This window comes from Trachemys scripta, chromosome 1, assembly GCF_013100865.1.
Source record: "Trachemys scripta elegans isolate TJP31775 chromosome 1, CAS_Tse_1.0, whole genome shotgun sequence".
Classification (NCBI taxonomy): Eukaryota; Metazoa; Chordata; order Testudines; family Emydidae; genus Trachemys; species Trachemys scripta.
In genome coordinates, this window is record NC_048298.1 from 206,372,393 (window position 1) to 206,399,756 (window position 27,364).

Below are 27,364 nucleotides of genomic sequence, written 5' to 3' on the forward strand. Positions count from 1 at the left end.
ATTACAACTTTTTTTTTTTTAGAAAATTAAAATGTTACCTACGGTATTTGCTATGCCAGGATCAATTTTTCTAAGACCTGTACCAACCACCAGATTCACAGAAGTTTTTAAGACAAATGCATTTTTGGGAGGGGAGATGGGAGAAAGGAGGCAGGAGAATGAAATGGGAAAGGAGAAGAGAGTCTAGTTTAGAAATTATCAGCTAGAAAATATATTTGTAGTGTATGTTGTTTTCTTTTACTAGTCATAAGTTTATATAAAAATATCTTAAAAGATGTACCCAGCAGTTGCTCAAAGCAATTAAAACAGATGATGTAACGAATACCTCTTGCTTTTTAACTAATGGGCATGCATATTTGTTTGGCTTGTTTTCCCCCATCCCTTAATGTTTTGTTTGAGTTGTGATGTTAAGGAAGAAGGATTTATGTCCTATATAACAGGTATTGTCACTGATCTTTTTGTCTGCATGTTGCAAACAGCACAGTCCTAAAGAAAATTTTGTCTGGGATGCAGAAACTGATAATTAAAGAAACTATTCACACATTTAAATCCAATCTTCTCAGAACAAATTATTTTTCTGCTTAACATCAAGCAAACTCCAGGCATCACTACAGACAAAAGCTGCCAAAACTGTATGCCTTTGGACACTTAAGCTGCCAAAAGTATCACGTCATACAGAACAAATTAAATAAAATTTACACTCAGTACATAGAAACATTATGTGACGTTCTAAGAATGATGTAGACTATTAATAAACTATTAGCTCCAGCTCTCCTCAGAGACAGAAACAGACAGATGGATACAAAACAAGTTCCCTTAAGTTAACAGAGAAAAGGCCAGGGACAAATACCAAGTCAGTACCGATACTTGATAATTGTGATAATCTACTCTCATGCATGCCTTAGATGCTCCTCACAGCAAAAAGAAATTGCCTGGCTTAGCAAAGAGGCTCTCCCTTATTATGCAGGCCAGCTGAGCCAAAAAAGTACATAGTACAGTACAAAAGAACAGAAGGATCATTTCTGGAATAGTCAGATAAATACCATCCCTATCATGCTTTCCTATATCCAGGTATATTCTAAAGTATTAGAGAATGTGGAAACATCACTTTTGCCTTTTTTTTTTTTAAATAAAGGTAGAGGCAATGGGAAAATGAAACTGCTATGCTTGAATTAAACTAATACAATACAACTTCAACTAAAAATAAAAAAAATCTATTCCAACTGTGAAAATTAGTGAAAAGGAAACTGGGACAGCTGCACAGTCCAAAATTGGCATTGATTTTCAGAGAAGGAATAGGATACCTAAAACTATTACTAGTGGGCTCAGGAATCCCTGGCAACAAATCAAACAGCTTCCTTAAAAAGCACCACCAAAAAACTCCCCTCAGTTTGCTATAATTTAACACAGTATTTACAACAGTGCAAAGTGACACAGGATCACACTCCATGCTGAAAACTGAGACACACAAATAGAAACCATAATTTATTAATCTTCCCTTGGTCAGCCTGTCATAGGTGCATCTTCCTATTTATCTGGGGGAAAAAATCTAGATGACGTGCTCACAGATTAAAGAGCAGAAGACTTTTTGGGGAGCTGTTCATTTGATTATTCGCACATTTGAAGATTATTCAAGCCCCACATGACCAGATAGCAAAAGCTACTGCCAGAGAGAGTTTTTCCATATTTTTCCCTTTACAGGCAAATACAGATACTCTATTTTCAGTGTAGCCATACAATAAACCAAAATTTAAAAAGGAATCTCTCACAAGGCTGCGAAGTCCAAGGAATTTCCATTTCCCTGGGCCAGTGGGGAATGGAGTATAGAAGCAATCATAATCATTTCTTCAAGCAGACAAATCGATATAACCTATGAGTACCTCCTAGTGGCATAGTGGGAGCATGTCACATACACGATAACGTGAGATGGAAAGTAGGGTAGGAATTTAAGCAGAGAAAAATGATGACCTACAATGACAAGGTGGCCCACCCCCAACCCTCAGAAGACAGCTGTATATTCTGGTAAATCGTTGGAAAGTACTGCCTACTGTCAAAATAAAATATTGAAAAAAAACATATTGGCTCAATTTACCAAATAGTTTGCAAGCAAGAGGAATGACTTTCACATGCATCAGATTTCCACTGAACTTTGCACTGCTCCTTGGTAGAGATGGTAGGAAGAAGTTTCCTATAGGTGCAGTATCACAGCTAATGCCATTTCTGTGTACACAGAAATATTCATCTATTAATACAGTTTTAAGTGACAGCTTTTTTATTTCTCAGCCCTTCATTCACCAAGACATTTTTATTCTATGACAAAGGGTGTCAGTTCCCTTAATTCAAATGCATCTTATTACAAACCACAAGTTAGTGTTCCATGGTTTACATAAAACTACTTCCACAGAACTAAAAACAACAAAAGTGACAGACACAGTAAACGGGTTCCAGATAAGATTTAAATAACTGTGCTAATCACACCACACAGAGGCAGGAACATGATCTCTCACTCCAAGCTCCCAAGTAACCACCTAGTACAGTAGGGAAAAACAAGGGAAGAAGAAAATGGTGGGAGCCATGAAAGAGAACATAAGGGAATTTTTAAAAAACCTATATAAAGCAGGTAATCTCAGCCAATTAGACCCCATACTGGTTTTCTTGCAATCTGCCTAGAGGTGAATAGTAGTTAATAACTTCACAGTCTTCTTCCAAACCCTTAACAAGGAAGGAATGGCAGTTTCTATGTCATTACTGCTCTGTCACCCTGGACCAATGCCAAAATGTGGAGCTTCAGAACACCTGTCAAATAACATGTTACTCATGCAAAGTGTGTGTTGGGGGGGGGAGGGGGATTTTGATTTTTAAATCTTTCAAAATAAAAATAAATGTTTATAAAAAATTTACTTCAATGGGATTGGAAAATAAAAGCATTTTTTTAAAGGCAGGAAGAGTCTTCTGGCATAAAATTCATGTATTTTATGACATTTGTATCGGTATTGATAAACTTTATACATCTGGGAGACATAACATAACATTAGAGGTCTTTTTCCATCTCTAACTTCTATGATACACGATAGTATATCCCAACACTGATACAAAACACTGGATGGACAATTGTAAGTCAGCTCAAAAAACTGTTCTCCAATCAAACCTTTTCATTCAGGATTTAAGTCTAGGTGCACCCTCCAACCAATTTTTGTTTAGCTCAGGTTTGGCTACCTTTAACAGTAAGGTTAAAATATGCAATTATTCATGTAAGAAAAATGTACATTCCTTTTTTGTTTAAAGTTTATATACATACTAAATTTGCTAAGATTAAGTTTAAAGAAACTGATCAATAAAAGCTTTTTCTTATAGATTTTCCAGAAGATACTTGCTTAGGATAGGGTAACAGAATGCGTAAACTAAACTGCAGGCAGATCTGGAAAGGGAATGGGTTAAAGAAACCCAGGCACGAAAGCCAAAATATCAACTGTCACTGAGCTGTGGCTTGTGGAATTCACAGAGGCACTTCCAGACATCAGGGTCACAATCGTGACCGTCAATGGGAGTTTTGCCATTTACTTCAATGGGAGTTATCTAGATCAGCAACAACATGTCTTCCACAAGACAGACGTCAGACTATGCTAAAAAGAATTCTTGAGCTCCAGTCATATAGTTAGTCAAATGTCAGATTTTGCCTCAAACTACTGCAAGCCCATTACTAAATCATTTCTGATTGAAAAAAGAATAAAAAAGAAGTTTAAAAAGGAACTTTTATACCGGAGCCAATTTGAGAAAAGAATGAATCCAAAAAGTTACTCTCACAAACAAAGGGGAGTTTTATTTTGGTTTTTAAATCTTTCAAATTAAAAATAAATGTTTATAAAAACCTGCCATCTTTGGCATTCCCTAATACCAACAAAGATGCAAACTGGGTTCTCTTCAGAAATATGTTAATGTTCCATCAATGATTAAGAGAAAATATATAAAAAGAATGGTTTCTTAAGCATATAAGAATGGCCACAAAGGGAAGGCCAATGGTCCATTTAGCCCAGTATCCGGTCTTCCAACATTGGCCAATGCGAAGCTTCAGAGGAAATGTATAGAACAGGGCAAATATTGAAACATCTATCCTGTCTCAGCTTCTGGCAGTTGGAGATTTAGGGACATCCAGAGCAGGGGTTGTGTTTCTGACAATCTTGGCTAACAGTCATTGATTGACCTATCCTCCATGAACTTCTCATTCTTTTTTGAACCCAGTTATACTTTTAGCTTTCACAATACATTCTGGCAACAAGTTCCGCAGGTTGATGGTGTGTTGTGTGAAAAAATACTTCCTTTTGTCGATTTTAAACCTAATGACTATTAATATCATTGGGTTATCCCTGCTTCTTTTGTTATGTGAAAGGGTAAATACCGCTTTCTCCACACCATTCATGTTTTTACAGACCTGTATCCTATCCCTCCTTAGTCATCTCTTTTCTAAGCTGATCAGTCGTGTCGTTCCCTCCCCCCCCCCCCCCCCCCCCCCCCCCCCCCTTAACCCCCCCCCCTATGGCAGCTCTTCCCCCCCCCCCCCCCCCCCCCCCCAGCCCACCTTTTTAATCTCTTCTCATATGGAAGCTGTTCAATACCCTGATCATTTCTGTCGCCCTTCTCTGTACTTTTTCCAATTCTAATATCTGTTTTGAGATGGGGCAACCAGAACTGCATGCAATATTCAAGGTGTGGGCATACCATGGATTTATATAGTGGCTTTCTGATATTTTCTCTTATCTATCCCTTTCCTAATTGTTCCTAACATGGTTAGCTTTTTTGACTGCCGCTGCAGTCAAAAAAGCTAAGAGAAAGTTACCAGAGTAACTTTGGTTCTTCTTTGCCGTACCACACATATTCATTCATTCTCCTAGGTTGAAATCCCAGCCCTAGTGAAGTCAGTGGAAGTTCTGCCCTAGGATTTCACCTCTGATCATTAACAAGCAGTCCCTAGATCCAAAAGGTGGTAAGATCTAGGAGCCTCAAATTGAACAATTGCAGTAATGATTTCCCAAATGGAGCACCTTATCTAGAAGTAATTACTCTAGACGGCATAAATCTGTGTACAGGTGTGGACTGAACTACAGGTTGCAGCCTTGCACATCTCTACATTAGAAATATTTTTCTTAGCCTCAAATGCATGTCTCTTTTATGCTTGGTGGAATATGTCTCTTCACCCGATTTTATTTTCTGGAATTCCCATTAGCCCAATAGCGAGAATATGCTCAATTTGAGTTTCTTGGACATTCTCTGGATAGACACTGATAGATCCTTATCTTTAAACCCTTGCACTATGAATAATGTACGTAATTTAAAAGAACAGCTAACCTCAGTTTAGAGAGTAACTGAAAGCCGTCTTTAGAGCTACGCAATATAGCATAGCCTAACAAAGTACTGAATGAGGCATGAAGAACAATGGAAGCAGGTAGGCCAATTAGCTAGTGAAAAATCAGAGACAGCTTTCATAAGAATGTTTTGGGTAGGCATAGCACCACTTATTGTTACAGACCACCATATACAAAGAGTCAGCCATTACCGTCCAAATCTTAGAGGCAATCTCTGATGCAATCACCATCAGAAAAGCAATCTTCAATGAGAGAAACAGTGCTGGAAAATGCCTTGACAATGGTTCAGATGGTGGTTCTATGAATTTGATGAGCAACACATTTAAGTACCAAGATGGAAACAGCACACAACAGAGGAAACGAAGTGGAAGGAAACATGCAGTGTGAAGGCTGAACTGATTGGGGGAAGTGGCTGCAGCTGGGGCCACGCCCCAATCAGGCCTCAGCTGGCCCTATATAAGAGGCTGGGAGCCAGGAGCTCAGTAGTCTCTCTCTGAAGGCAGAGAGAGAAGAGCCTGGCTGCAGGGAGCTAGACAAAGAGTACCTGAGTGGAGCAGGGCTGGGGAAAGGCTGAGGAGCTCCAGCCTGGAAAGCCCCAGGCTGCGGCCTAGTAGTAGGCCAAGGAGTACTGGGGGTTGCAGAGGGCAGTCCAGGGCTAGGCCAAGGCAGCAGGTTCAAACCCCCCTTGCCAGTGATGAGTGGCCTATACTGCAGTCTGCCCCAGGGAGCGGGGGCTAGTTGGTGACTGGCAGTGGCCTAGTGCTGAGGCAAGGTGGGGATAGTGGGTGGGTGTTCCCCAGGGAGGGGAGACCCAGATCTGTGGGGTACTGCCAAGGGGCAGCATCCCAGTAATAGGGGCACCAGGTCCTGGGAGGGCCCCGGGCGCCAGTAGAGGACAAGGCCTGCAGAGGGCGCTCCAGAGGCTGGTGAGCTAATTCCCTGGACGACCAGTAGGAGGCACCGCAGGGGTGAGTCCGGACCTCTTACAGGGAAGAACTGAAGGGAAAGCATACAAGAATAGCTAGCTCTAACCCAGGAAGAATACATCAGTAAGGAACCCACTCATTTCACCCCTACAATAAAACTGGTTTATTACCCCCACCGCTCCACCAGTCATGGAACAAGCATTGTACAAACACAGAACAAGAAAACAAAAGCTTACAGTAAGACAAGAGACAAGTAGATAAAGGCAAATAGGAGAGTACAAGTAAACAATATGGGTCAGCATGATTGGCAGTGGTCTCAGCACAGCAGGAGCTTAACCATTGTCTATTTTTTGTAGGCTTCATGGCAGAGGAGATTTTTTAAGCAGAGATTTGGAGGAGGATAATGCATTAGTTTTGCGAATGTTTACAGGGAGAATCTTCCAAGGCTAAGGGCAGCATCGGAGAAAACACAAAGGTGCTTATTTGGAGGTTTTACTGGGCAATGGAGTCTGGCATCATGGGTCTATCGGAGATGGGAGTCAAACTTTCAATACTGAATGAGACAGGGTTGGGGGGGGAAATAGGTCATGGAGGGCTTTGACAGTAAAAACAAAACAAAAGTAGTTTGTTTGATATGATACAGAAGAGTGAGCCAGTGGAGGGATGCAGAGATAGGGGTGACATGGTCAAAGCAACAGATTATGAAAATCTATGCAGTAGTGTTCTGAAGGATTCTGAGCTGGGCAGGATTGTATGTGTCAAGCCCAGAGAAAAGCATATTGCAGTAATCAAGATGAGAGATTATGACAACTTGGACAAGAGTTTTAGCTGTGTAGATGGACAGGAAGGCCACACCTTAGAGATGCTATGCAGAAAGAATCTGCAAAATTTACATATAACCTGGATGCGAGAACCTAGGGAGACGTTTAAGTCAAAAATGACACCCAGGTTATGTGCCTGAGTGACAGGCAGAATGTCGGAGTTCTCCACAGGAATTGAGGTAAGGGAAAGCAATTGAGAATGTGGGGGGGAAGGAGAGTGTGTGAACAGGAGCTGTTTTAGATATGTTGCACTTGAACTGATGACTTCAGATCCATGAGGAGATATCAGTGAGGCAGGCTGAGATTTTAAATTGGACAGAAGGACACAGGTCTAGATTAGAGAGGTAGATCTGAGTCATCAGATAGTAGTTAAACTTGTGTTGTAGCTGAGATTACCCACAGATCAGGTATACACAGACAGAGCTGTGAAAGACCCCCACAGAAATCTGGAGGTGGGGATGAGGAGGATCCTTTGAAGGACATGCTGAAGGACGTGCACAGTCATTGGAAAGTTTTTCCCCTAGCAGCACCCGTTGGGTCGGCTGTGGAGCCCCCTGGAGTGGTGCCTTCATGGCGCTCAATATATGACCCTGCCGACCCGGCACCTCCTCAGTTCCTTCTTGCCGGTTACTCCGACAGAGGGGAAGGTGGGCAGGTTTGGAATGGATTTGAGCAACACATCTTGAAGAACAACAGTTACGAGAAGGTGAGTAACTGTTTTTCTTCTTCGAGTTATTGCTCATATTGATTCAAATTAGGTGACTCCCAAGCCTTACCTAGCCAGTGGGGTCGGAGTTATGGAATCGCTGACTAGAGCGCCGCTCTGCTGAAAGCTGCATCATCTCTGGCATGCCAGATGATGGCGTAATGAGAGGTGAACATATGTACCAAGGACTAAGTTGCTGCCCTGCAGATTTCTTGTATCCGGACCTGGGCCAGGAACACCACCGATGAGGCCTGAGCCCTCGTGGAGTGTGCCGTAAGAGCCGGGGCTGGTATTTTGGCCAGCTCGTTGCACGTGCGGATACATAACGTCATCCAGGAGGATATTCTTTGAGATGAGAACAGGAGTCCTTTCATCCGGTCTGCCACCACCATGAACAACTGGTTCACCCTCCTGAACGGCTTAATGTGCTCGATGTAAAAAGCTAGTGCTCGCCGAACGTTCAGGGAGTGCAGCCTCTGCTCATGGCTACTGGCATGAGGCTTAGGATAAAAAAAAAAAAGGCAGGAAAATGTCCCGACTAGTGTGGAAGTGTGACACAATCTTAGGAAGAAAGACCGGGTGAGGCCTGAGTTCCACCTTATCCCTGTGGAAAACCATATGAGGTTGGTCTGAGGTAAGGGCCTTTAACTCAGACATACTCCTTGCTGATGTAATGGCGACCAGAAAACCTACTTCCACAACAGATAGAGAAGGGAGCAAGTCGCTAGCGGTTCAAATGGGGGCCCCATTAGCCTGGAGAGGACCAGGTTAACGTCCCACGTGGGGACAGGATGTGTGATCTGAGGATGTAGGAGTTCCAGACCCTTGAGGCACCAACCAACCATTGGGTTGGCAAAGACCAAGCGTCCAGATGCTCCTGGGTGGAAGGCAAAGATAGCCACATAAAGAGGTGTACTTTTATGGAGGACTCTGCCAGGCCTTGCTGTTTCAGGTGCAGAAGGTACCCTGAGAGGTACGGGTACCTGAAGAGAGGGTGTACGACGCTGGTCAAACCTACAAGTAAATCTTTTCCACTTTGCGAGATATGTGGTTCTAGTGGAGGGCTTCCTGCTGCCAAAGAGGACCTCCCTTACTTGTTATGAGCACAGAAGCTCCTTGGAGTTCAGCCAAGCTGTGATGTGGAGGGACTGTAGGTTGGGGTGATGAAGACGACCGTGGTCCTGAGTGATCAAGTCGGGGAGGAGAGACAATGTGATCGGGGCATCCACTTACAATTCCAGGAGCATGATGTACCAATGTTGTTGAGGCCACGCTGGGGCTACCAGAATTCTCTGCCCTGTCCATGTGGACCTTGAGTAGGCGCTTGTGCACGAGAGGGAATGGGGAAAAGGCGTAGAGCAAGTGGCCTCCCCAGGATAGCAGGAATGAGTCTGTGATTGAGCCTGGGCTGTGTCGCTGGAAGGAGCAGAACATTGGTCACTTTCTGTTGCTGTGGTGGCAAACAGGTTGACCTGGGGAAACTCCCACCTTTGGAAGATGAGGTGTATGACATCTGGCCGGATGGACCACTCGTGATTGCGGAAGGACCGGCTGAGGCAGTCCGCCAGCGTGTTCTGAACTCCTGGTAGATAGGACGCTTCCAGGTGAATGGAGTGGGCTATGCAGAACTCCCACAGCCGGAGGGCTTCCCGACATAGGGGACAGGACCGGGCTCCACCCTGCTTGTTGATGTAAAACATGGCAGTGGTGTTGTCAGAACTGACATGCACTGATCTTGTAGTCGGGCCTGAAAGGTCTGGCATGGTAGTCGCATGAAAGGCAGCTCCTTGATGTTGATATGGAGGGAGAGCTCATCCTGCGACCAAAGGCCCTGCGTTTGGAGGTCTCCCAAGTGTGCTCCCCATGCCAGAGCTGACGCATCCATTAGTAAGGACAAGGAAGGCTGAGGGCTGTTGAAGGGGACTCTTTCTCACATCGTCTGAGGGTTGAGCCACCATTGAAGGGACTCGAGCACCTGTCCCAGCACTGTGACCACTGAATTCAGGCCATTGCGTCCCAGGCGATAGGCTGAAGCAAACCACGCCTGTAGAGACCTCAGTCTACATGCCAATTTACGCAAGTGCAGGCTGCCATGTGGCCAAGGAGAGTCAGGCATCCCCTTGTGGTAGTGGTTGCGTATTGCCTGAGGCCTTGAATGATGTCCGTCATGTCTTGGAATCAGGGCTCTGGCAGCCAGTCGTCGAAGTAGGGGTATACCCTGCACCTGCCTCCGATGGAGGAAAGCAGCCACGACTGACCTGCACTTGGTGCACACTCGGGGGGGCTGTTGAGAGGCCGAATGGGAGGACTGTAAATTGATGTTTGTGGTCAACCACAAAGCGTAGGAATCGCCTGCATGTAGGCTGAATAGCTTTATGGAAGTACACGTCTTTTATGCTGAGGGCTCTCCCGGATCCAGAGAGGGAATAATGGTGCCCAAGGAGACCATGTGGAACTTCAACTTTACCATGAACTTGGTGAGTCCTCACAGATCTAGAATGGGTCTGAGACCCCATGTGGCTTTGGGGATTAGGAAGTATCAGGAATAGAATCCCTTGCCCCTGAGCTCCTGAGAAACCTCCTCCACCACTCCCATGGTGAGGAGCGCCTGCACCTCCTGGATAAGGAGTTGTTCATGAGAAGGATCCCTAAAGAGGGACGGGGAAGAAGAGGGGTGGGAAGGAAGACAGGAGCAGAACTGGAGAGACTATCCCACTTCTACCGTATGGAGAACCCAGCGGTCCAAAGTTATTTGGGACCAAGCACAGTAGAAGTGGGACAGATGATTCAAGTAAGATGGGAAAGGATCCTGAACTGAGGCTGGTGCACACTTCTCAGGTGCCCCTTCAAAGGCCTGCTTGGAACCCGACGATGGCTTAGTCAGACCCTGACCTTGCCCAGGTGGGGGGTGGGAAGGCTTGCGCCTGCCATTCCTGCCCCTTCTCCTATAGAAGTCCTGCCTCAGCCGAGGAGGATAGGAGCGCTGCTGCTACAGCTGAGACTTGAAATGTTTATGTTGGGTTGCTGGGGTTTCATGGATTTCATGGTAGCCCTGGAGTCATTTAGGCTACGCAAACAGACCTACCGAATCAAAAGCAGGTCCTGCATGATCTGACCCCTCCTTCATCTCCACAGTCCGAATAAAGCCTGGACAGGTGATCTAGGATTTATGAACATGACCTGCCTAGGCGACCAATGATCTCCCAGGCCATGGGGTCCCCCTCCAATAGTTGTCCCCTCTTTCTGGCCCTATTGGGGTCCCATAGGATCCCTATTCCAGACATCTGGGACCACCCAGGAGCCTTTTCACTCCTCCTCCTTGTGCGAACAACTGGTTCTGTCAGTGTAGGAGGAAGAGGATGATATTCAACTAGAAGCACAGATACCAATAGTTCAGTCGGAAATCGCCTCTCTTCCCTGGATGAGGCACCCCCACCAGAAGACCATAGACAATACCAGGACTTCACTACGAAGTGTGGCTAGTGATCTCCAGATATCTCTGGAGGAAGTCCAAGACCCAAACCATCGACTGTGGGACATTTTGCAGCCTCAATGCCCAAGTAAGGTGGCTTTCACAATTAATGAGGCCATATTGGAACCAGTGAGATTGGTCTGGCACATTCCAGCATCCAACGCTCTCACACCTAAGGCAGCAGAGAAATGCTATTTTGCTATTTTGGTCTGGCAAAGGGAGCTGAATTCCTGTTCTCCCATCCTGCTCCCAAATCCCTGGTGGTGCAGGCCGCTACAGAATATAATAGATCTCAGTACCTCAGGGATGTCCCATCAGGCAAGGGCTTGAAGAGACTGGATCTCCTGGGGAGAAAGGTCTGCTCCTCTGTGCACTTGCCAATTACCAGGCCCAGATAGCCAAGTATGACTTTAATAACTACTTCAGGCTGGGGGCTTTTCAGGACAAACTTTCCTTTGAGGACAGAGCCCAGTTCCTCTCCCTTCTAGAGGAGGATCGCGAAAATGGCTTTTGTGGCTGCAGTTGATGTGGCAGATACAGCATCCAGAAGCTTGGCCACTGGTATTGCTATGAGAGGAATTTGTGGTTGCAATCCTCGGTCTTCTCCAGGGAGGTGCAGAATATTATCCAACACCTTCCCTTTGACGAGTCCAGCCTCTTTAATGAGAAACTGACTCTTCACTCATTAAAGGACTCAAGGTCTACTATCAGCTCCCTGGGGATTTATACACTGGCCGCAAGACGAAAGCGTCAGACCTATAAATCAAGACCACTTCCTCCTCCTCTTCATCCATTCTACTACCAGCATCCTGCCAAGTCTCCCTGCAAGAGACCTAAAACTCAGTGTTTCCACTTTTCAACCCCCTGTACCATCACAATTGTGGCCCATTCCCAGCTCACGACTAGGAGCTACTTTTGACGTTTTACTCAAGACCTGCTCACCAATTCTCTGTTGCCACCTGCCCTTTCTATCGTCTTTGGAGGCTGTCTTATTTTGTTTGCCCACAAGTGGGAGCTAATCGCAATGGACAGTTGGGTCTTGGAGATTATCCTTCAGGGATACTCCATAGAGTTCATCTTTTTCCCTCCCCACAAATTGCTTTCTCGGCCCCTTTTATGGGACAACTCTCATGAAGCAAGTCTTCAAAAGGAAGTAGAATCCCTATTGCACCAACAGGCAATAGAGTGTATCCCACCTCATATCAAGGAAGAGGGTTCTATTAATCATATTTCCTAGTCTTCCCCTCCTCCCCCAAAAGATGGAGAGTGGAGACCCATTCAGGACCTTTGGTAACTCAATGTCTTCATTTAGAAGTTGAAATCGAGGATGGTCATGTTGGCATCAATCTCCTCCCTTCAAGAAGGGATGTGTTTTGTGGCTCTTGACAGGAAGGACATGTTTTCATATAGAAAGTAACCTCTTCCACAAAAGGTTCCTACGATTTATGGTGGGCTGGGAGCATTCCAATTTCACGTACTCCCCTTCAGACTAGTGACAGCACCAAGTTTTTCCATGGTGATGGCCCAGATAAGTCATCAGGGTTACACAGTCTTTCCATACCTTAATGACTGGCTCCTGGGTTGGCTATTTAATATCTCATTCAAAGCCTCACACCCCTGGGGGTCTGTATGAACAGAGAAAAGTCCATTTTATCCCCCACAAGGGCAATAAACTTTATCACAGCAATGTTGGGTTCTGTTTCTGCAAGAGCCTTCCTCCTCCTGGAAAGGTTTCAGACAATGTGGAACCCTAATTTTTTTCATTTCACACAGACTAAGCACTACAGTTCAGATGTGCCCATTGCTGCTAGGTCATATGGCAGCGTGTAAGTATGTGACACTGTTTGCCAGGCTTCATCTCTGTTGCTTCCAGGCCTGGCTCAATTTGGTTTGCTTGCCCAACAAATACCACATCAACTCCAGGGTGACTGTCCCACCAGGATCATCGTCATCTTTGGTTGGAGGTCAAACCAAGACAAGGTACGAGTGGGAGTTCCCTTTGCCACTCCGAGTGCTGCTATTGTAACAGATGTCTGTTCTGGGCTGGGGTGCCCACCTGAACAGTCAAACTGCAAAGGGCACATTTGAGGCCAGACTGCATATCAGCATCCTGGAACTGTGGGCAACTAGCCTTGCCTTCCTTCCACTCATTTGCTCATTCCACATCCAAGTAATGTTGGACAATATCACCACCGTGATCTACACACAAACGGGGAGGTGTGAGATCTCTCCCACTTTGCCTGGAGGTAGTCAGGCTTTGGAAGTGGTGCGTCAGACACCACACCACCATCCAGGGAGCATAACTCCCAGGTATCCACAGCTCCTTAGCAGACAGTCTCAGCAAGCATTTCTCGGTGGGCTACGAGTGGGAAATCCATAACTCTGTTCTGACAGACATCTTCACACACTGGGCCACACCTTTATGGGACCACTTTGCATCACAAACAAACAAGAAATTCCCCCTATATTGTTCCGGGGAGCCATAGGCCACGACGCCCAAGGCAGTGCTCTCCTACTGTCGTGGAGGAGCAGTTTCAGATATGCCTTTCTTTCCATTCCTCTGGTTCCCAAGATTCTAAGTAGGTTAGAAGCAGGAAACCTGCCAAACAATCGGTGTGGCCACTGGACGATTGATGAGCTAACGGAACACTCAAGGAAGATAAGGCCATTGCAGAGAAGCTAAATGAATTCTCTGCATCGATCTTCACTGCAGAGGATGTGAGGGAGATTCCCACACCTGAACCATTCTTTTAGGTGACAAATCTGAGGAACTGTTCCAGATTTGGTGTCAATAGAGGAGATTTTGGAACAAATTGATAAATTTAACAGTAATATGTCACCAGAACCAGATGGTATTCACCCAAGAGTTCTGAAAGAACTAAGAGATGAAATTGGTGAATTACTAAATTAGGTATATAACCTATCGCTGAAATCGGCTTCTGTGCCAGGTGACTGGAGAATAGCTCATGTGAAACCAATTTTTAAAAAAGATTCCAGAGGCAATCCTGGCAATTACAGATCGCTAAGCCTAACTTTAGTACCAGGCAAATTGATTGAAACTATAATAAAGAACAGAATTATCAGACACACAGATGAACACGACTTGTTGGGGAAGGTCAGCATGGCTTTTTTAAAGGGAAATATGCCTCAGCAGTCTATTAGAATTCTTTGTGGGGGTCAACAAACGTGGATAAGGGGGATCCAGTGGATATAGTGTACTTGGACTTTCAGAAAGCCTTTGACGAGGTCTTTCACCAAGGCTCTTAAGGGAAAGTAAGTAGTCATGGGATAAGAGGGAAAGTCCTCTCATGGATCCATATTTGGTTAAAAGAAAGGAAACAAAGGGTAGAAGTAAATGGTCAGTTTTCAGAATGGAGAGAGGTAAATAGTGGTGTCCCCCAAGGATCTGTACTGGGACCAGTGCTGTTCAACGTATTCATAAGTGATCTGGGAAAAGGGGTGAACCGTGAGCTGACAAAATTTGCAAATGATACAAAATTACATAGGATAGCTAAGTCTGAAGCAGACTGCAAGGAGTTAAAAAGAGATCTCGCAAAATTGGGTGACTGGGCAACAAAATGGCAGATGAAATTCAGTGTTTATAAATGCAGAATAATGCTTATTGGAAAACAAACGGTTGCAAAATGACGGGATCTAAATTAGTTGTTACCTCAAGAGATCTTGGAGTCATTGTGGATAGTTCTCTGAAAACATCTACTCAGTGTGCAGCGACAGTTCAAAAAACTAACAGAATGTTAGGAACCATAGGAAAGGGATAGACAGTAAGAAAGTAAATATCATAATGCCATTAGATGACCTTTGTGGTCCTTCCTAACCCTCTGATTCTATATAAATTCATGGTATACCGATGCCTTAAATACTGCATGCAGTTCTAGTCGTCCGATCTCAGAAAAGATGTGTTAGAATTGGAAAAGGTATAGAGAAGGGCAACAAAATGATTAGGGGTATAGAACAGCTTCAGTATGAGGGGAGATTTAAAAAACTGGAACTTTTCAGCTTGGAAAAGAGACGACTAAGGAAGGATATTATAGAGGTCTGTTAAATCATGAATGATATGGAGAAAGTGAATAAGGAAGCATTATTTACTCCTTCATGTAACAAGAAGCAGGGTCAGCCAATAAAAATTAATAGGCAGCAGGTTTAAAACAAACAAAAGGAAATATTTCTTCACACAATGCACAGTCAGCCTGTAGAACTCAGTGCTGGGGATGTTGTGAAGGCCGAAACTATAACGGTTCAAAAAAGAATTCGATAAGTTCATGGAGGATAGGTCTATCAATCGCTGTTAGTCAAAATGGTCAGTGATGCCACCCCATGCTCTGGGAGTGGACAACGGGTTGGATCACTCAATAATTGCCTATTTCCTATGTTCTGCTCATTCCTTCTGAAGCATCTGACAAGGGCTACTGTCAGAAGATCGGATACTGGGCTAGATGGATCATTGGTCTGACCCAGCATGGTTGTTCTTGTGTTCTTATGTCAATAACAGTCTGCCCTCTGGTCAAGATCCACCCATTCCCAGAACTCCTGATGCAGGACAGGGGCAGGGTCAATTCAGACTGTTTGTTTGTATTTTGTAGTTGTTTAATTCTTAGTTAGTTCTTAGTTATTGTAGTTAGTTAGCTGTTGGGCTGGAGGGTTTACCCTCCACCCCGACTGCGTTCTCCTTCGGGGTCTTGCATGCCTAAGTCCCAGGGGTTCAAGCCCTGCAAGTCCTGCAACAAGCCCGTGCCAATGGGTGACCTCCAAGACGCCTGCTGAAAGGCTCTGGGGGAAGCATGCCAAGCAGACAAGTGCAGAATTTGTAAAGGGTTTAGCCCCAGAACAAAAAAGGAGCAAGACTTTTGCCTCAAGCAGCTCCTTATGGAGGTGGCACTCAGACTGCAACCTACATCGGCGTGGCAAGACCCAGCACCGAGCTCATCAGTGCACAGTGCCTTGGCGGCAATGGTAGGAATGGCACTGTGGAAGGACTCTGAGAGACACCCGCAGCACCTCCGCTCCAATGGGGCGTGTTCCAAAGAGGAATACCCAAGGCCGAAGACTTTGGAGCTGGCACTGTTGACTTGGGCTCTGCAAGGGGGACTCCTTGAGCCAGGTCATTTGAGGAGGTGGAATTGCCATCCATCCCGGACACCACTCCCCAGTCCAGCTCCGCTCGGTACCGCCCTGGCCATCGTGGTTCCGGTCCCTGTCTTCGGACTCTGAGACGGGGTCCAGATACTCAGGGTGGGGCTGGCATCAGTTGGGCCATGGAAAGCCTGAGGTGGGGGCAGGGCCATGGCCTGTTCAGTGGCAGGGACCAGCACAGTGGCCATTTTGGACCCCATGGGCGTACCACCAAGCCCAGGGCACCCAATCCAAAGGTTCCCCTTCGGTGACCTCTGAACTGTGGGTACCGGCAGTATCGGCAAGTCGTCCCACCCCTAGGGATGCTGAGGAGGTACCGGTTGCTTGACCTTCCCTGGGACCAACTCCAGTTTCTGAGCCTGATCCAGGCATGGTTGGCCCCGACAGAGAGGCGGGACAGGAGGCCCCTGGAGACCAAGAGGGTCAGGAGGACCCTGTTCGCCCATTAACCTCCTTGTCGTCCTCCCCGGATGAGGTGGTCTCAGGCATCTCTGTCTCTGGACCGCCCCCCATAGACAGCTGTGCCCACCGGAACCTCCTTCACAGGATGGCGCAAAATATGGGCTTGCAGGCCGAGGAGGTAGAGTCGTCGAAGGACCCGATGATCAACATCCTGGCCCCGGAAAGTCCATCGAGGGTGTTTCTACCCCTCATCAAGACAATACTGGCCAATGCTAAGACCATTTGGCAGACCCCGGCCACCATCCCTTCCACCGTGAAGGGTGTGGAGAAGGAAGTACATCGTCCCGTCTATGGGGTGCAAATAGCTTTTCACACACCCGCAGCCTTGCTCATTGGTGGTGGCTGCAGTGAATGAAAAGGAGAGGCAGGGACAACAAGCCCCAGCGCCTATGTCCAAGGATACCAAGCGCCTAGATTTATTTGGGCGCAAAGAGTATTTTACGTGGGGGTTGCAACTCAGGATTGCCAACCAGCCGGCAATTCTGAGTAGATACTAGCTTCAACTCCTGGAACTCGATGCTCAAGTTTAAGGAGCTGGTTTCAACAGAGTCCAGGGAGGATTTTGGAGCGATAGTGGAGGAGGGCAAGGCGGTGGCATGGACCTCTTTACAGGCTTCACTGGACGCTGCAAGACTCAGTGGTGTGCACCTTGTCTTCCATTATAGCCATGAGGCATAGCTCATGGCTGCAGGCCTCGGGACTCCCGCCTGAGGTTCAACAGATCATGCAGGACCTGCTTTTGATTCGGTAGGTCTGTTTGCGTAGCCTAAATGACTCCAGGGCTACCATGAAATCCATGAAACCCCAGCAACCCAACATAAACATTTCAAGTCTCAGCTGTAGCAGCAGCGCTCCTATCCTCCTCGGCTGAGGCAGGACTTCTATAGGAGAAGGGGCAGGAATGGCAGGCGCAAGCCTTCCCACCCCCCACCTGGGCAAGGTCAGGGTCTGACTAAGCCATCGTCGGGTTCCAAGCAGGCCTTTGAAGGGGCACCTGAGAAGTGTGCACCAGCCTCAGTTCAGGATCCTTTCCCATCTTACTTGAATCATCTGTCCCACTTCTACTGTGCTTGGTCCCAAATAACTTTGGACCGCTGGGTTCTCCATACGGTAGAAGTGGGATAGTCTCTCCAGTTCTGCTCCTGTCTTCCTTCCCACCCCTCTTCTTCCCCGTCCCTCTTTAGGGATCCTTCTCATGAACAACTCCTTATCCAGGAGGTGCAGGCGCTTTTGTGGAACATTTGAATATTTGAATATTTAGAATCAGCTAAGAACTCTTCTGCTTGGGCCTTCAAGTATCTAGGTCGCATGCCTCCACAAAAATCATACTGGATGTCAAAGCTCTAGTGGGAGTGTGAATGGCATCCACAAAGGCATCCAAAAAGGCAGCTACTAATGAGATTTTAAGAGGATCTGTTTCCCTCTCCCCCCCACTACATTTTGGGGAAGGAGGCCTGACAAACTGCCCCATTCAGATCAGCTCTGGCAAAACATGTAGATAGATCAGAGACCCAGAACGCAACAACAGATGTTGATCACCTTCCCCAGCTGAACAATGCTCAAGGAGAAATGGAATGAAGCCTATATTTCCCTGCTGCCAGAGCTCAGAGAAAGGGGACAGAAAAGGAAGAGAGTAGGTAAGGTACTATGCCTGCTTCCCTTTGTTTTATTTTTCAATTAACTTATTTGGGCTTTTTGATTTCACTTTCTCTTCTTTCCCTTGCCCCTCCTCCCTAGCTTCCTTTCGCAGAAGTTAGTGACAAGCAGATGCTATCTTTTCTCCCTTTGACTACCAGCGCCTTGGAATTTGGGCAAATTATCACTAAAGAATTAATTTAAAAAATCTGAATAGAAAATTTGAAATTAACCTGACTGGCAAACTTCATCCTTTCACTTAATGTACTGCAACATGAATTCTGTAACTTATAGATAAGTTGTGGTGGAAGAAAGAAGAGTAATTTTGCCCCTCTGTGGTCCAGTTTTCCGGCCAAGAAAGTGGGTCATTTGGGGAACTGATTGGAACAGTAAAGAACAATGTCCTGGAGGAGATGCCACTATGTGGAAAGATCACTGATCTGGGGTCACAGCCAATGGCAACCAAGTTGGCCCCAGACAGCAGCTTGGCAACTCTTCTGTTGTCCCACAAGAAACAGCCTTCTTCCCAGGGACTTGTGAATACAGAAGCCAAAACACATCTGACTCTTCACTGGAAGGCTATGTGTCAAAAAGGCTGGGAAAAAAAAGTGACCTTATACTTACTGTCCCTGGTCTGCAGAGAGATGGTTGATCATGTGGTACTGCCTCTCCTTGTTTCCAGTTGCTAAATTACATTACAGGACAGCTAAAATTACATTAAAAACTCTCCTATTACTTTTCCATGCAAGCAACTGCTGTAGTCACCACGAGAGAAGTAGCCCATGAAACTCATTAAGGTTTGTTCACATTATGTAAAAGTTTCTGAACCACTGTACTACAATCCAACCCAACAACATCCCATTTGGATGGCAAATACTGCAGAGAATCCATTGTTGTTTTTTTAAATCCCATTGGATTATAAAAATAATTCCTGTAAAATATATCTACTGGTCTTCAGTTTCAGCAAACACACACTTGTGCTTATAAACATTTAAGGCCAAATTTGACTTAGCAGTGTTCATACGTTTTCTCCCTTTTCGGAAAGTATTTTTCTTCTTACAGAATATATAAAACTTGTACAAATAGGTTTGAGATACTAGGCAATATTTCAGATTAAAATGGAAACGACCCCAATAGATATTCTATATCATAAAAACAAACTAAAAATCATAGAAGATCAATTTAAAAGGATGTGTACTCAAGGATGGTCACAGTCATTTATTGACAAGATTGAAAGTCTTAATTGTTTAATGATCTCAAGGTATCTATCGCCATCTAGTGAACAACCACTACAATTACTACACTAGTCACTTTACAAATTACATTTTATTTGTTGGAATCACACGCATGAAATTCATGCTGCCCAAATTTTCCCACTGAAAGCTAACCTATACATGCCTGCAGTTGTACCAGTCTGTACTGAGTGTCCAACATGTCATTACAGTTGTGTCAGATGGGATCTGAATCAGAGATTCCGTTGATGGTGTATGTCAGGGGTCAGCAACCTTCGGCACAAGGCCCATTGGCCGGGAACAGCAAACCGCAGCCACTGGGAGCTGGGGGGGGCGGCCCAGGCCTGCAGATGGGCAACGTAAACAAAATGTCTCACAGCCCGCCAGCGGATTACCCTGATGGGCCACGTGCCGACGGTTGCGATCCCTGGTGTATGTGCTGCACCTCTCATGTGCACAGCTATGTTGCCCTTCATAGAAGGAATTTCTGTCACATCACATGAAATTCTTTTGCCATTAAATCCAAGTGTGCATACGAGGTAACTGCTGCCCCATCAACATGATTTCAAACAGTTTTTAAAGAATAATGTGTGATCCTTGAGTTTTTAGCCAGCACAACACACTTGCGTGGTCCAACCTACTTCTAATATGTCCTCACAGCTAAACCCAATCTCACCAAAATACTATTAATAAAAGTTAATAATATTGACAGCTTTCCAGTACTTTACACTATATGAATTTCCAGCCTTGTTTGTGTTTTTCACACCGAATCTTTCTGCAAATATATTTAGTGTGCAGCCCTCAACTACAGGATGGTTTGACAACACAGTAAAATGTAGCATTTCAAAATCTGATCTACATCTATTCAAGATACATTCCCTGGAGATATTTCATATCATCTTGTTTACCTATGCATGTATCATCAGGTGCATAATCATAAGAAATACCATTTAATCACATTTCAAAAAAATCTTATATGTTACTTTAAATTAGATCCCTAGGACTTTTCCTGAAATTATTTTTTCTCATTAACCTCTTGATACAGACAGCCCACAGCTCCTGCTACTAACAGTAATGCAATTTATATTAGCATTAAGTGGCTGGCGAAAACCTAGGTACCAAGAGGTTAACACATCAAATGGTTTAAGACACTCTCCTTTCTAGCTATGGTATTGCAGCATTAACCACAAAGAATGATTAAAAGAGTTTTTTTTTTTAAAAGAATGAACTGAGTCTAGGTCTGTGGAAAAATAACTTATTAAAACATTATCATTTCTCCTTACCTATTTACTGCCTACCCTTCCTATCACAGATCTCTCTAGAATACAGAAGATATAGTAAGTTTCATCAGTTTCTACCATAATTATATATAGGTATGAAACATAGCTCATTCTGAAAAACTCAGGCCTTTTTAAATAGCTATGTGCAAGCAAACCTTTCTTTCCTATTAAAAAAGAGAGAGAGAGAGAGACATATGAGTATTAAAAAGGTCAAACAAACCAAAATGAGGTAGAGGTCTTGTATGACTAGCGAGAATATAAAAAAAAGCATGTGGAACTCATGGACTGCAGACTAATTCAGGTATAAATTTGTTCAAAACTGTATTTGTCTTGTAGTTCACTTAAGAAGTTGGCACAATAAGTGTCTGAATCTTAAATACAAGATATTTCCCCAGGATACTAAAACTTTAGCCTCACTCACACCAACCATTCACAATAACCCCTTGGAAGCTTGAAATTTTATTTCCTAACCAAATATTTTCATACTGTTTTATGGAAGGTTAAATGCGGTGGCTAGGTTGCTCAGTTTTTAAAAATAACAAAAAAAGCAACATTTGTTCTGATGGGAAGACAGACAGAATAATACAGACTTCATAAAGAAAGAAGAATGAAATCAAGGTTTTTATTCATCAAACTTGTCCGTTTTAAAAAGCTATTTAATGACTCACCTCTCTCCCTTTGTGTGTCACCAAAGCAGCCAAAGGCTTGGCATAGAATCTACTGTAGGAAAACCCCAGACAGCCATACATGCTATTAGCTGTAAGCTTCAAAGCCTTCTGCCTGATATCATACTGAAAAGGAATATAACCAGTACATTAATCACCATAACCACCAAACAGAAGTTGAATGCAATATTATCAAGTACTCACAGCTATTTCTGACATCTATCACCTCTCTAAACCACAAGTGAGCATCTTACAATTTGTTTCTAACCTCCATTTAATATTAAAGTAATCACTCCTTTTCTGTGGTCTGACCAATGGACTTAAATAAGGTATAGTGAAGGCAGAGGAGCTCTTCCATAAGACACACCTGTAAATAGAGGTCAGGATTTAAATCCGGCTGTTTCATCAATTGCTTGACTTGTCGCCTTCTCTCCACCAGCTTTCTGATCTCTTTAGGCAAAATTCCCATTTCTAGAGATGGATCTGGTAGTTCTGGAATTTCTTCTTGTACTCCATCCTGTCAAATGATCATTTAGTTTATCAAATATTTGCTTTAAAAGTAGATTTTACTCTATTAACAAGCAAGAAGGACGTGAAAAAGTTAGTTTATTTATTTCTGCAGAGTAAAAAGGGAACTGCACTCACAGTTCAAGACAGCAGAAGTGAAGGTGGTTTTCATGCCTTTCAGCTGTATTAATTTGGTGCTGCAGAACCACTAGTACACCCAGAATTTGCAAGTCTATTTTTGTCTATTCACTGCCAGTACACTAGCAACTCTTCTAATGCACCCCAAAAGACTTGGCTCTCAGATGTCACACTAGGAACAGAAACCAAAGCCTTCTGGGGTATGTAAGCACCACTGCAAGAAGACGGGTTAAAAATGAATTGTTTCAGAGCCGTAGGGACAAGCATTTCAGATACCAATTCTATTTGAAGGAAAGACAGACTAAGGGCTTGTCTATAAGAAAACTTAGTTTTTGGCAAGGTGGGGTGTAAATCTACCTCACACTAGCTTGCCACGCACTAACTGTTCATGTGAATCCTGCTGCTGCACCCTAAAAGTTCCATAGCACACTTTGATCTACTTCACTTTGACACAGGAGCAGGATCCAGACAGATAATTCGTGAACAGCAGACTAGTGCAAGCTAGATTTACATCCCAGCTTGCCATGTACCGTTTGCATAAACAAGCCCTAAATCTCCAGGTGAAAGAGTTAGATAATATTAAGTGTGAAGCCTGGAAGGCAGCATCTGGAGGGGTGACTATTTCACATGTTGCTTCTCAGGTGAGTAATTTTTGACTTTCATATTTAAATGTTATTGGAAATGGTTATGAGCATTATGTTATTTTGTATGATATTGCCTTCCTGATTCTCACACCACCTCAGAATTTGCTTCTGAAAGAAGGACAATGACAAGCAACATGGCTTCTCATTTAAGCTGTGTACAAAGGGAGTTATTCTAACTTGAATGCTTTGCCAATACAAGCCATAATGAGAACTCCCACAAGTGATTCCTCTCCCCTTTCCAAGCGCATACATTTTTAATAAATAAAGAATATCAGAAAGACACATACATCATTTTACACCTCAATTTCAGTGTGATAACTGTGTCCACATTTGGAATTTAAGCACAAAAATACACTCTATTTTCAATGTTATTCCTTTGAGCTTTGAAAGGGGATGGATATTTGTTTAAAAATTGTGTTCTCAGGCAATACTGCTAATATGAAATTAGAGCAGGGACAAAAACGATCACAAACAGTGGGGGCCTTTGCAAACACTTTTCAGAAAAGAGCAGTTTTATATATATTATTGTTTACAGCTAAGAGCCAAAAGAATGTATTTAAATCAGAAAATAGAATATCAGGATTGGAAGGGACCTCAGGAGATCATCTAATCCAACCCCCTGCTCAAAGCAGGACCAACCCCAACTAAATCATCCCAGCCAGGGCTTTGTCAAGCCTGACCTTAAAAACCTCTAAGGAAGGAGATTCCACCACCTCTCTAGGTAACCCATTCCACTGCCATCCCATTCCCATTTACCTGAAGTTTCCGAATACACCTATCAGGGAAAAAAGCACTCTTACCGTTTCAGGGATTTATAATTAAGAAAACAATGCCTGGCTTTGCAAGTTACAGACCAATATGTAAAGTCAAGGACAGCCTTTACCAACAAACTTCTCGTCGTTATTGGCCCCTTTGGGGCAGGGTACCTACTGTGCAGTGGTTTACATATTTACAAATACTTTCTGCTATATGCCCATGGATTTTCTTTGGATCCAAACACTCCAAATTAAGAGATGTACATAATTGTACAGATATAAACCTTAAAGGATTCCAACTTTGGAACTGTGCCTGCATGTGAACATGGTGGCAAAACTACAACCACTTTCATAGGCTTCAATTAATCAGGCATTAGCCTATGAAACAAAAGTGTCAGAAGTGGAACGATACAGTCCTTATTAACTTGAGAAGAATTAACCAAAAGTTTCTATGTTAACAAAGGACACTTATGTATAATTATCACCACAAAAGGAGAAAGAAAAATATCTAAATGTCGACAGCCAGGAAATTAAAGAGATATTGCTGAAGATGGACCATTCAGAAATGTTATGTTGTTTGATTTAACAGTTCATCCTGATCTAAAAGACAACCAAGAGTCACCCTCAGCCAGGGTGGATAAAAAATGAACAATTTAGAAAAAAATGAGTTTTTAATTTAAATTAAATTCAGGTTTAGTCTTAAAAAATAAACCTACTGAAAATTAAATCTGACACTAACAACCCATGTCAGAGCCTAAATTTATTATAGTCCATTAAAATTAGTTACAATAAAAACCAAAAACAATCTGTGTTTGCTGGCAAGTTTTAAAGAAAGTCACACCACTGAACTGGTTGAAGTCACTGGCTAAGCAGAGTTTATTGAAGTATTAAACCAGCTTTTGACAGCATAGCGTCTTCTGTGGGTGCAAATAGAATTTTTTTCTTCATTTCAGTTTATTCAACTAGTTCAATTCAACAACTAGCTCACTCAAATTTAAGAAACCAACTGGGAATTGAAAAAGCAGAAAAGCTTGTTTTCTTCTTCCAATCTCTGAAGAGAAACCAAGGGCTTGTCTATAGAGCACCAACAAGTGCACCAAAGGGGTGCAATTTGTAAAGCACTCTAACTGCCCTGGGTACACTCTGCTGTTGTGTTCCAGAAGGTGCCAAGTTCATGTTAACATAGTCCATTAATGTGAACTAGGTACTTTTTAGTGCACGTCAGCAGGGTTGACGTGGGGCAGTTAGACCACAACATATTAGACCTTTACAAATTACACCCACTCTGGCATGCTTCGCCGATGCTGTGCAGATAAGTCCTAGGTGTGAGAAGATCAGATCTCCTAGTTGTAAAATCTTGAAGGACATGGTTTTAAATGCAAAACTGTTTTAAATCAGCTTTTTTCTTATGTATCCAGCACATTTAAGGTAGTTTTATTTATTTTTTAAAAAAGAAAAACTAAAATGCTGATTTTGTGAATTTTTAACTGAATCTGAATTGCCACCTAAATAGAATTTCACCCAGATCACATGTAAAAAGTTAAGCACCAAGTAAATAAGAAATGCATGATTCACCATTTTCTAACGTAATACAAATATAAAAATTAAGCATGTGAATAAATGCAAGTTAAGCTATATAACTGCTTAAATAACTGTATATAGATATATAGTGTATCCTCCTGATTGCAAAAAGAAGGACCAAATGAAGCGTGAAGGATATATTTAGTTGCAAATCAATGTTTTAATGGTTACCAACCAATGAGAATCAACCTTATTTTAGGAAGATAATCATGTTTTGCATTTGTACTTTTTAGTTAAAATTGATGATTTAAAATCATTAGTAAAAATTTGTGATTTAAATAGCTTTGATTTGAATCAATCCATTTTACCTGCACCCCCCCAAATACAGCAGGCACAGAACAGGCTTCCTGAATTGACACACTGTATATTCCATCATTGAATCCAACTGAAGAGGCATACTGTTAGTCTGGAGCTCAAGTACTTAGTACCACAAAGACAGTCAAACACCCCTGGTGGCTCCAGTCAATTCATATTCTCCAGTTAAACATTTTTGGTGTTCAGGACCGTAAAATGAAGTATGCCCCATGGAGCATACATTTTGCATCAGACAGCCAATACACTTCAGAGACATAAAACACCAAGTGAAGGTCCAATCTTACAGCTGTATGGATTTCCCCCAACCTCATCTGGTAAATTGCAATTGAAAGGTTTCATAGAAGAAATGTTTTATAAGGAGAAACATGAATAAGGAGAGTGTTTGTTCAGCTGAATGGAAGGAGGGAGTTCCAAGCATAAAAGGACTGATATGGAAATATGCAAAGATGAGCACAGAAGGAGAAAACAAAAGGCAAGTTTAGAAAAGCAGCTTGCAAGGAACTGTAGGAAGAAATTAAAACAGATGTAGATAGAGGTGGAGTGGTGGAGTGACTAAAAGGGGAGAAGGATTAGAAGCATGAACCCGAAGTGTGAAGACAAGAAGAAGCCCATGGGAGGAGGATAGAATGGCAAGACTGGAAGTTTATTTCTGTACTGCTTTTGTACAGATGCAAGAGGAAATGCAAGGAGGCCAGGGATGAGGAAAAAAAACACGTTTCATTAGTTTGGATGAGAGATGACAGGGCACAGAAAAGGGATTTAGCAGCAGAAAAAAGAAGTTGTAGAGGAAGGAGAGACAGGATTGACTAAGCCCTCCATAAATCCTCTTGTACGGGAGAGGATAAGGAATGGAACAACATGCCAGGGGTGCAAGCATGATGAGTATTATTGAAAGGAAGTAGATGCAATAGATACAGATAGCACATTCAAGGAACTTGGAAGCAAAAAGACAATTCCCTAGATTGCGTTCTTCCTTGCAGCAACGATTGTCCTCCTTGCGGGTTTGGAAATCACCTAGCACATAATGAGTGCTACCAAAAGTAAAAATAATGATGATGATAATGATAAGCATGTAGGATCAGTTTCCAGCCAGGATGCTGTTACAATTTAATTCACATGAAACACACTGAAGATTTGAACCTCAAATCAGAACATTAATAAAGCACACACAAACCTCTGCCCTCTTCTGTGCATCTGATGACTCTCTCTGCACTGTGGTAAAACATATGTTGAACTCCTGGATAATTGAAGGGTACAAGCTGTTGAAGTCCAGAAGCAAAATAAATGTGTCATAAAAACCTGAAATAAAAATACAGTGTGAGGATCCATATAATTATTCATCCCCACTAGGTACCTGATCCAACTCCCATTAAAGCCAAATGAAAGATTTCCATTGAGTTTCAGGGCCCAATTCTGTAACTATAAACAATAAATGTGACTAATATGGATGCATCTGTGGTGGGGGAGGAGAAGACTTCACACAATGAAGTGGGGAGATCTGGGAGAGGGCCGTGAGTGTCATAAGTTTTTGCCGGAAAAGAAGTGACCCCCACTCACATATTACATGGCTGAACCCAGACTAAGCTGAGTGTTGCCAGTCTACACTGTGCTCTTTACAAACTTGAGAAGCAGCTTGGATTCAGAGACCAGTGCACTATGTGATGTGTCCAAACAACAGTCCTAAGAAAAGGTTCAGATGTGCTATTAGCCAGTG

The 27,364-nt window shown here is 43.5% G+C and overlaps 1 protein-coding gene across 1 annotated transcript in view; it reads right to left on the bottom strand.

Annotated features, from left to right (window-relative positions):
• POLA1 (DNA polymerase alpha 1, catalytic subunit) overlaps positions 1-27,364 on the bottom strand; it is a 335,012-nt gene that overhangs the window by 242,723 nt on the left and 64,925 nt on the right. The window contains exons 24-26 of the mRNA XM_034754923.1: positions 26,825-26,949; positions 22,078-22,227; positions 21,714-21,836 (exon numbers count right to left, since the gene is read on the bottom strand). Coding sequence (XP_034610814.1) covers positions 21,714-21,836; positions 22,078-22,227; positions 26,825-26,949 — 398 coding nt within the window. The remainder of the gene's footprint in view (positions 1-21,713; positions 21,837-22,077; positions 22,228-26,824; positions 26,950-27,364) is intronic.